General features: G+C 33.2%; 1 protein-coding gene and 1 long non-coding RNA gene across 2 annotated transcripts; both read right to left on the bottom strand.

Annotated features, from left to right (window-relative positions):
• Nucleotides 1–1,055: 1,055 nt before the first annotated feature.
• On the bottom strand, nucleotides 1,056–2,444 carry LOC120085233. The gene is made up of 2 exons (XR_005483851.1): nucleotides 2,069–2,444; nucleotides 1,056–1,926 (listed from the first exon to the last, which is right to left on the bottom strand). It is a non-coding gene; the product is annotated as an uncharacterized LOC120085233 (long non-coding RNA).
• Nucleotides 2,445–4,280: 1,836 nt separating this feature from the next.
• LOC120085208 (replication factor C subunit 4) lies at nucleotides 4,281–10,877 on the bottom strand. Its single transcript, XM_039041100.1, has 12 exons — nucleotides 10,719–10,877; nucleotides 10,552–10,630; nucleotides 10,377–10,456; nucleotides 9,529–9,651; nucleotides 9,376–9,445; nucleotides 9,217–9,290; nucleotides 8,373–8,493; nucleotides 8,220–8,282; nucleotides 7,279–7,338; nucleotides 6,672–6,797; nucleotides 6,507–6,590; nucleotides 4,281–4,613 (listed from the first exon to the last, which is right to left on the bottom strand). Exons 1-12 carry the CDS (start codon nucleotides 10,760–10,762, stop codon nucleotides 4,527–4,529), a joined length of 1,011 nt encoding a protein of 336 aa, XP_038897028.1. The 5' UTR covers nucleotides 10,763–10,877; the 3' UTR covers nucleotides 4,281–4,526.
• Nucleotides 10,878–11,219: the final 342 nt, after the last annotated feature.

Raw genomic sequence — 11,219 nt, 5'->3', positions numbered from 1 at the left:
GTAATTAACGAATAGTGATTAGTTCGGTTTAAAGAGTTTAACCAATTAATTACAAGTCGTTGGAGCTCATGATCTGTAGGTCCATAAGACCCCTCTACTAACTCGTAATTTGGATCAGTAAATTGAGTAATCTTGATAAGATTTGAAATTAGAGTTTAGAATATGAAAGGTTCAAATTCAATTAGAGTTTCTATTTATTGTATTCGATGCAATTAAAATGTTTAATTTTATCAAAATTAAACAAAATTGGATAAACGATTAATGTTTAAAATATAATTTAAATATTAATTGAATAATATTTATGATGAAATTGTTTTTTAATTTTAATATTAGATATTAAATTAACAAAATTAATTAATTGAATTAATTTTTATAAAATTAGAAAATGATTTTGGAAATCATTTTTTTGAAAATCAAAATCATATTGGAGATTTCCAAATTATTCACTCAACTCCATTTTCTCCCTGAAGTATGAGTTGACCTTCATGCAAGTCATGAATTTGCATGGTGAAAGCTCTATAAATTGAAGTGTTGAGTTGAATAATGGATCCATGCCTACAATAACTTCAAAAAAAACTCTGCAGAAACCTCCAAACCCTCTTCAAATCTTATATACATCCAGTTCAATTTAGTGTGTCCACCACACAATCCTTGCAAGAGAATAGTAGAGAAGATGTTGGTGGTGGTCTATTTGAAGATTGAAGCTCTTTCACGTGGAACTTGGCTGGTATTGAAGAGGAGTCTTCAAAGGTATGGTATTCTGCAAACTCTTTTCTGTAAAAGTTACTTTGAAGCATGTTTTAAGCTCAAATTAAGTATAATTAGAGTACTTATTGATTCTATTTTTCTCCGATGCACGTTAACATACTCTAACACTACATGTTTTGTAGAATAAAAGTTTTCACTGTATGATTAAGATAATAGCCTACAAGACAACCATTAAAGGACTATTCTTTATTGCAACTTTCTATGCAAAAATTAGTAAAGATGGAAGTTAGGACGGGTTTGAAAAGAACTATTGAAAGAGAAGAGAATGTAGTAAACAGTTCAATAAATAGTATAGACAAAAAAAAATATCATGATCTTGTAAATATCACATACATTAAAGAGCCATATATATAACATAGATCCTACAAGATTATCCAAATAAAGTCAATGGAGGAAATAATCTTAACATGAATCTAGTCAATAGATTATAATGAAATCCATCCTCACCCTTGAGGATCACAATTGCAAGTCATATTTCAGATCAAACACCACAAAATGGAGTTCTCAAGAAATATTATTAACTTATTTCACCCAAGTGGCAATGTCATGTGAAAATAAGACTTCCATTCTATTAAAATTTAGTTCACCTTCTTCATTTTGAAGCAGGACCTCTCTAATTACCTCATCGAAAGCAAATCAGAAAGCAAGAAACAAAGTTCATTGCATACCCAACACAACAAACAAACAACATTTATGTATGTTTGAAATAATATATGGGAGAGAATTGGGTTTGCAGATGAAAAAACCCAACCTGCAGCTCTCTCTAAGGCATTTCAGTGAATAGTTTAAGAGCATATACAAAATAATTTATTTTAGTATTGGATTTCAAAGCTTTTATCTAAATTCTTCCCAAATCTCCCATTTGTGCATTATATTACAACAAAATAAAACCAGAAGCCCATGAGAACACAAGTTTTAAAAAATGCAAACAAAAATTAGGGCTAGACGATACTCTCCATTTTTACTGATAGAGTATATTAGGATAAGAAATTGAGTGAACTTACTAGCCTGGGATGCTTAAGCTCGAGGATTTGATGTGAGGACCTACCATTAAACATGTATGAATCTCAATCCATCAAACCTCGACGCGAATTTCTCCTCCTCTGACGAAGAATCCGAGACGTAACCTCTGTTCGCACCAGATTCCGAAACGAAGCCCTAAAAAGAAACACGATCCACCAAATCAATTTTTTTAAAAAAATTATTTAAAAAAAAAAAAAAAAAAACCCCGATTAGGTCATGAAAATTCCTAAGAATCGAGAAAAGGAACAGTCAAAATCAAAGGCGATGGAGATAATACCTATTGAGAGGGAGGATAAAGAGCGAGGTCGCAATCTCCACTGGAGGAGGAAGAAGAAGAGGAGAAAGCCATGGTGGAGGCAGCGAGGACGGAGGCGAGCAATGTGCATGAGCCTTTCATGGTGGTGGAGAAAATCCGACGACGGTCATTAGATCTCGACTGATTTGGGAGGGAATAAGGAATAGGATGAACAGCGTACGAGCGGTAATGGTGAATGGAGAAGTTCCATAGAAACACCGACGTGTGGAGGGAACTTGCGAGGACGAGAGGATTTTTTTTTTTTAACCGACATTGTATGTTCGTGCTTATTTATTTCAACCGACATTAAAGGTCTAATTTCTTCTAGTGTTGAGGAGTTGATATAATTAAATTTACTATAACCTAAAGGTTAAAGATTTTGGATTCATTGATGATCTAACTAGTGTTGATATAATATCTATTGCATGAAATGATGAACATGGACATTCTCTGAAGTTAAGATGGTCCCTAGCTGACATAAAAGGAATTAGTTCATCATCGTATTATATGTACAAATTCATGTTGGAATTAGAAGAGAAAAAATAGTCAATAGAGTACCAACAAATGTTAAATACATTGATTGATGGAAATGATGAAGAAGAAAAGTATCAAATGACTCAACGTTGGACTAATTTTTTCAATTGCTATTACTAAGTATGCTTAGTCTGTGCGAAAAAAAGGCAACATGATTGTCATTGTCAATGAAAAAGAGCTAATCCAATCAGATACTATGATTGGTTGGCACGTCTACATGGACTATAGAAAGTTCAACACATCAAATCAAATGCTAGACAAATATTTAGGGAAATAATTGAAAATTCCACGAAGGCTACTTCTGGTGGCTTGATTCAAATTTCAAAATCTTTAAGAGTGAAAATAAAAATATTTAAAATCTAGACACATAATTGAAACATACATAAAAAAAAAAAAAAAAAAAAAAAAAAAAAAAAAGAATTATTTTGTACAATTTAACCTAAAACTAGTAAGAAACTAACTATATCGAATCATGAAGTGGGCATAATTGTATTTATTCAAATGACCAGTAATTTCTATCTCTACCACCTTCCTTCTATGATATGGTATCATCATCTTTTTTACTTGCAAGTTCAATTAATGTATAATAGATATGATGAGGAAACCGACAACTTGAACATAACTTAACCCTAATCATATTAGGTGTTCAAACCTCCAAAAAGATGTCATGAAACTTACTAAAGGATCTATTATGAGAATCTGAGAGTTGGAAATCATGTCCATAATTCTTTGTTATTATTTCAATGGCAATTGGTAGTGTCAAGTGACTAAATTCTAGAGGCCCAAATGATAAATGTAACAAATGTTTGGATATTTGGGAATGTGCCACCCAGTACTTTCAGGATAGATTTCTAAAAATTTCTAGACAAATATGCCCCTGATAGTATCTTCAAATATATTAACCTATTTTGTTAGGAGGTTTGTTACAAGGGAAAAATAATAATAATTAAAGCAAACAATAAAATCCTGCTACCTATAAAAATAATCAAAACGAAACAACCACATCTTCCATTTTGCTTGCAGATTTTATTATAATAATAAAATAATACTAAAAGAAAAAGCGAACAACCAAGTATTCCAACCGACATTGTATCTCCCTTCCTAGATTCATGCACATATTACATATTCTTCATGCTCCATAAACCAACTTCATTTGAAATTTATTAGATTCACTTGAAGCTTATTACCTTGTATTTCAGTGTCAAGATTGAAGTTGCCATTGAACTTCAAGTCTTTCATTGTTATAGTAAGCAAGGCCTCAACCCTTAATCGACTATCCCAAACCACTGCAAACCAACTAAGGTTAGATGTTTCTCGTCTCTCCCTAATTCGAAATGGAAAAATTAAATCCATAATCATAAGTTTCACAATAGAGCATTGACATGGACGTTGGATGTATCAATACACATATACATTTAAGCATCCATGGTGGCCTAAAAAGTCATGCACGTATCTCTCTATTTGCAACCATATTGATCGAAAAAAGACTCGGGCACATAATTCATTTAAGTCAATATCAACAAACAGACTACAATATATTCAGAGTATATACACGTACATACCATACTATATAGCCCAGACTTAATAATTTATACAACAATCATTGACAAGATCATATGCGCCGAGGTTAGCAAAACAAAGTTGTTAGGTAAATTGGAGAAGAGTCAACCATACTTTCTCGGAATTTGAATGAAATAGAAGGAAATGTTGAACAAACCATAAGAAGATGAGAGATTAAATAAACAAGATTTAGCATATCAATTAGCTAAGTACACAGCAGCTACAATACAGTTCTAAAACAATTTCTACAAGTCGGAAATTACATAGTATCTATACAACATGGTATGTGTAGATTGTAGATCTATCCGATCCTGAAACTGCCCATGCCTGAGTTTTAATCAAAGATTTACAGTTGCATACTACTTAAAGCTTGCATTGTTTGACTAACCACGTCGAGCAGTTGCAAATATTCATCCGCACCATCAACAAGACACTGCAAATTGATATCATGACAATGTTACATTAAGAGAAACAAATTCAAGTCAAACATTTAATCTAAATAAGAGAAACAAATTCAAGTCCAATACTTAATCTAAACATTCAATTTTCAATGTAGTACGACGAGGCGGCCTAATACAAGAACATAAACAGGGTAATATATAAGCCACTCCCATTTTCAGAACCCGTTTATATTTTTCATGGAAAAAGAATTAAAATGGCAAGTCTGTGGCCAAATTTTGGTGTCAATTAGTTGATATCATTGGAAAGCATTCCTTATAGAATGCGCAATATTTGCAGGGAAGTAATTATTGTTACACGTTCTAAATATATAAGAAGAAAAAAAAACCCAATCTCGACTGCACTCATCTTTTGCCGTCTAGACAGTTACCATGTGGCAACTGGCAACATTTTTAAAAATATATATATATATTATTTTTAACTTTTTATAAGGCAAAATGCACTTTTGGTCCCCCAAGTTTGGAGTTGATGTCTATTCGATCCCTGAGGTTTCAAAAGATACATTTTAATCCACCAGGTTTGAAAAATGATTTTAAATGGTCCTCTTAACATAAACTAAAGGAATTCTGACTGTACCATTAATGTTGACATGGACACTAATTGACATGTTAATTATTATTTTTTTACTTGGAAAATCATTTTAAAAAATTAATTAAAAGAAGTATGGAATCATTAGCCCTAAAAATCTCCGATTTCTTTCTACCATCAACAAATATTTCTAACTATCAATGTCCACCGATTGTTGCAACCCTAAAAATCTGTCCTTTTTGTGTGTTTCTTGCAAGTTTTTTTGGCCTTATTGCAACGGTACATTACATGGGAAAATGCCACTTTTTGTCTGGCCTTCTTTGGAGTGCATAAGTTCTAGGAAAGCCTTTTCGTTAGGGATTCAAATAATTCAGTAGACAAGTTTAGTTTTGCTTTTGGGAACTTGAAAAAACTGCTATGAAAAGGAAATGTTACTTTTCCCATCTTTTCCCCTTGTATTGCTTACATAATTCGTGGTTGGATGGGTTGAACAGGGCCATAGGAATTTTAGATTTAATCCAAATATTTTTTGTAAATTGATGCAGTAACTTCAATTCAAAATTGAGTGTTGGAGTTCTACAAAAAGAATTATTGAGATTTGAGAACAAGTTGCAGGAATTCCGGCACACACCAAAGTTATGGTTTTAGTGTTTCATCCAAGTTTTAGCTATAATGTTGGTGGGTTATGGTAGACTTGAATAATGGCTGATTGCGAAGGCTGGGAGACTACAAAGAGAAGGGACAACCCGTTGTGACAATTGAATGGACGGCAATGTTGAGAAACAATTTGTTGATGGTAGAAGAAATCAGGCAGTTTTAGGGCTGAATGATTCAATACTCTTTTAATTCATTTTATAAAATGATTTTTCAAGTAAAAAAAAAAATTAACATGTCATCAAATACAATTAGTATCCATGTCAGCACTTAACAGTCCAGTCAGAATTCTGTTAGTTTAATGTTAGTTTAATGTTAAGTCAGAGACAATTTAGAATCATTTTTCAAACCCGAGGGACCAAAATGTATCTTTTGAAATCTTAGGGACCAAATAGACATCAACTCCAAACTTGAAAGACAAAAAGTACATTTTGCCCTTTTTTTTTTACTATGTAAGGGAAAGGAGTTGCATGGAGACTGCACCTAATCATTGTCCAATATATAATAGATTGAGATAATCTATTGATTCAAAGTGCAACTCTCCAAATTACTGATATAACAAATACTATATCCAACCTAATGCATAATTCACATGAACTTTAGAAAGCAAAAACGCAAGTGAACAGGGAAATAGTTTTTCTTTTTCTTTTTTTAGCAATTGAACATGGAAATAGATACAACAAACCTTGTCTGCTTCGGCCAACTTCTTGCATATCCTGGCCTTCTGTTCATCTTGCAAATCATTGTCTTCAACAACAACCTCAAATATCTGTAGGAAGTATCGAAGTTTTATGTATCTCCATTCATCCATTAAAAATACAACATTATATAGATTGAGCAATAATAAAACCTGTGAAAGCATTTGAGCCACTGGATATCCTTCTGCAAGTACATTGTTGACTTCCTTGTTTGCAATATCAAAGTTACCACTTTTACAAGCACTAAAAAGTGCATCAACAACCTCCCGAGGGATAATCTACAAATGAAAAGGATTAGATAGTACAATCAACATCCATTTAATTACACAAGAAAATTCTATGCATTATATCACACAAGCAGATTATTGATCATACTATTGAGAACAAGAAAAGAGAATCCATCCACTATTAAATTACCCAAAAAAATCCTAATATTCTATTTGTGACAATTAACGGCGGAAAACAGGACACTCAAAACTCCTACAATACCAAAAATATGAAACATCATCTAGTTAAAATTCAACCGTCCAAAAAAAAAATTTTAAAAATTTAAAAAAATCAACAAAGCATTTTGCGTAGTTAAAGTCATTCTCCAAGTAGGTTTGTTCTAGAAGAACTTGAAGGAACATGGATAAAAGGGAAGGCAAGTGTTGTTGAGGCGCAGAATGGGAGCAAAGTGAACCACTAGTGAGCATAAACATTTTTAACATTTTTTATTATCCTAGAAATGATAATGACATCAAAATTCGCATTACTCACCCCAGACACACTAACCAAATCCTTGGAAGAGATTGATGATCCAAATAAACGTGCTGCTGACTGGAGGAAAAAGAAAAATAAAGCAGTTAGAAAAGTTTGAAACTGTTCTATTTTCAACCACAAATTGAGTTAACCACACATACCTACAAAATATACAAGAGCATCAGCAACGAATTATTAAGCGAATTTCATTTCTAAAGAAACAGCCTTGAGTTCTAAAAATCTAATTTCTAAAGATGCAGATAAATAACTACAGCAACTGAGCTTGTCAGACAATAAGCAATGAGCAATTCAATTTATTCCTAATCTAATTCTCCCATAATCTGATTCTATGTATTAACATAACAGAGGCTCTCAAGACCATCATTTATTTCCATTAAGAGGGATCTCAGAGTTTAGACATCATGTATAATTCATTTGTTGGTTATACAATTTAAAGTTGAAAATTGTTTGCAGTTCCAACTAGTGTAAGAACTAAAGGTGAAATTGTTTTTGTAGTTCTAGACTTCTTGCCTAATTGCAGCAACTATGGAATCCATATCCTAACGCATATTTTTTCAGTACACAGACATGGACCACGGAACTGCAAGGATACATCAATAGTTGCTACAAACATGTGTACTCTTTCTACTTCACATACACTCGCACTGTAAGCCAAGTACACAAATGGGAAGGTCAATTAGTCAGGGCATGCAATGATAAATCAGAACTGATAACCTAGCCCCAACTAAAAGTGAACTTTGACTAATCCTAGTAGAAAATGTGGTTGGTTTTCTTCCCCTTAATCATCCAAGCTCCTAATATAATCACGTTTAACATAATGGGGAACAACAAACGAAAAGTTGTCAACCGAAAAAATAATAATAGCAATAATGTGATAGCTCCTAATATAATCACGTTTAACATAATGGGGAATAGCAATGTTGCATATATAATCATACCTGTAAATATGTGATAGCTCGACGTAGGTCACCTTGAGAGATTGAACTTAAGGTTGAAAGAGCCTATATAGATTATAAGTTTACATCATACTGGTCATGCTAAATAGCTTATTTCAAACCATAATTTCTAATACTTAGCAACAAGGAGCAAACCTCTCCGTCTAGACTAAGACCTTCTTCATTACTAATGTGCAATATACGTTTACTCATAACCTCTTCAGAGAGTGGCTTAAACCTAAACTTTGCACATCTTGATGCAAGGGGCTCTATAATCCTGCAGAGATAAGAAAAACACTAAGATAGAGGTATAGCATCCCCATGGTAGCACCACGTCAAGACCAAGTAAAAATAGACCATTGTAGAAATCAAGAACACTAAAGAAATCAATATTCAAATGTGAACCATATAGAATGCACAAGACATAGATACAACATCTTCGTAAATTGAACAAATTTTGCAAAATATCTAAAATAATTGCATGCCTTCATAAAGAATATGAATATACAAAATCGAGAATGTCAAAGTTTCAAAAAAATTAAGTAGCAACTGCTTCATTATTATCGTGCTCCTGCTCATTCACAATTGCTTTCAAAGATTAGACTCCTGAAGTCTTCATGAATTTAACTTATAAGCCAATTAAATTGTAGTCTAGTTAAATGCTAATCTATAGACTATAGTGGTGATACACTATTGTTTTTGAAGATTTCATCCTCATACCCTCTCTTCTCTCGATGATTTTACTACAAGAAAATTAGCACCAACTCTCCCAATCTTCTTTTCCATAAGTGTCTTAAAAATACAAACATCATATGAGCTATCATTATTAATTTGATGTACGAAAGGTTAAAGACTGTCATAAGTATCAAAAGCACAAATTCAAAAACAAATGCAGCAACAGTAAATTAGAGACTGCAAACATCAAACAAAAAAAGAAAAAGTTTTCTACAATAATAATATATAGAGAAATTAAACATGATAAAAGGAAGCTATGCTTCACCTGCTGATATAGTTGCATATAAAAAAGAATCGTGTCACTTTGGAGTGTGTTTCCATGGTACGCCTCAGCGCATTCTATGTAATGTTTAATATTAGGAAAAGAAAAAAGATAAACTCATAGTAACTAAGAAAAAAGATTATATCGAGATTGTGATCACACCTGAGCATCTTCAGTCATTGAATCAGCCTCATCCAAAATGATTATCTTGAATGGTGGACAAGGATAACCCCTAAATTTATTTTCTTCTTTAAAAAATGTGAGTTCATAACAGGAATGTTATGAAAATGTTATAGCTATGATTAAGAAAATTACCCTTGGCGTTGGCCACTGCTTACTGCAACACCAGCAAAATCTTTAATCTTAGTCCGAACAACATTGATCCCACGGTCATCACTTGCATTCAACTCCAAAACTCTGGACTTGTAAAGTTCGGGACTACAAATATATTTCTTCTATCAAATATTTTGTGCATCAAATAAAAACTAAAAAGACATTCAAATAGTCCATTTCATGTTTAATACAAACTAATCCAAGTAGATTGAAGGTTTTCATTATGAAATACGCAAATCATGAATGTCTTGAGCAAAAACCTCCCAAAATCTTGATAATAGCATTTAACCATAATGATAATGAGGCCATGGATTTATAGTTTCATGATGTATCTAACCTCTCTACTATCAGATAACATGGGGTTTATTAAGAACTACTACTTCATAGACCTCATGTTACCGACATGCCCCACACACACAGTTACCTCTCTACTATTAGATATCGATACCCCACTGATACGAGTATCCCCTTCTAGATACGTGAAGGAGACATACTTGACCTATCGGGTCCGTATTCTAGTTTTTTAGAAATTGATCTATCGTTACATCCTATCATATCCATATCTGAGTCTGTGCTTCATAGCATGGGATTCCATCTCAAAGTCACAATGAGAGGAGTAAGTCATCTATCTTATCTTATTAAGAGTGTGAGGACCTTCATAAACTCAAAACCTTTTCAAAAACAATAAACCTCCTCAATGGAGAGAATCCAAGATATTTCTTAGAAGGGATTTAGAACTCCCAAACATAAATTCGCATCTTCCTAAAATGCAACAAAAACAGAAGAAGCACAAACAGAACTATATAAAGCAGATAGGAGCAGGTACGAACCCAAATAGTTGATGGGAAATCGCAAGAGCGGTTGTGGTTTTTCCGGTACCAGGCGGTCCATAGAAGAGCATGTGGGGACACTGTTCAACCAACAATCGAATAGAAAATCAACATCGAGTTGAGAAGAGAAACTACGATCACCGCTATAATAAAAAAGAGATATCAATGAAAGTACACTAGCAGTCTCGAGGGTGTTGGTGAGCACCCGAACCACTTCATCCTGATGCGCTACATCTTTCACTTGCTTCGGTCGACTGTCAACCGGAAAAATAAATGACAGTTGAACAAACGCAACACCTTCTGAGAAACAAGCGAAACGAAAGCAAGGAAAAGGAAACGTACTATTTCTCCACCCATGGTTGAGAGCTCTGCAACAATGGCGCCATTTCTACTACTGATCCACCTTCCTCGGCACCGCAAATAGGGTTTATACTTTTTTCCCGCGTTCAGTCGGAGAGAAGGATTAGCTTCGATTTTTATTCTCTCTCTAATTTCTTCACGGAGTTAAAAGTCCGTCTTTGTTAATTAAACACGATTAAATCGGCTCTAACTTCTCTGATTATGCTGTGTGGCTTGGGCTTTGGCCCATTTTATTATTGGGCCTAATGCCTCATTTACATTCTTTGGGGTTTTCCCTAAAATATCGTTCTTTTGCTCATTGTTTCTTTTTCTTTTTTAATTAATTAATAATTACAAATTTGGTTCCATAGTTTAAAATTCCGATCGAAATCTCGAAATTTTAATATTTCAAACACCTCGAAATTTCGATAGAGAGAAATTTCAATTTCCCTCCTTCTCGAAATTTTAAAATTTTCTAGAAAATTTTGAATTTTTTTTAGCAAT

This window comes from Benincasa hispida, chromosome 9 (assembly GCF_009727055.1).
Source record: "Benincasa hispida cultivar B227 chromosome 9, ASM972705v1, whole genome shotgun sequence".
NCBI lineage: Eukaryota > Viridiplantae > Streptophyta > Magnoliopsida > Cucurbitales > Cucurbitaceae > Benincasa > Benincasa hispida.
Note: the sequence above shows the minus strand (reverse complement) of the source record. Positions and strands in the feature narration are given on the sequence as shown.

Coding starts and splice junctions, on each gene's coding strand:
- LOC120085208 (XM_039041100.1), bottom strand. CDS start 10,762: ATGGCGCCATTGTTGCAGAGCTCTCAACCATGGGTGGAGAAATA. Junction 8,494..9,216: donor ATATGCAACTATATCAGCAG/GTGAAGCATAGC, acceptor TTATCTCTGCAG/GATTATAGAGCCCCTTGCAT. Junction 7,339..8,219: donor GAGCTATCACATATTTACAG/GTATGATTATAT, acceptor TTTTTCCTCCAG/TCAGCAGCACGTTTATTTGG.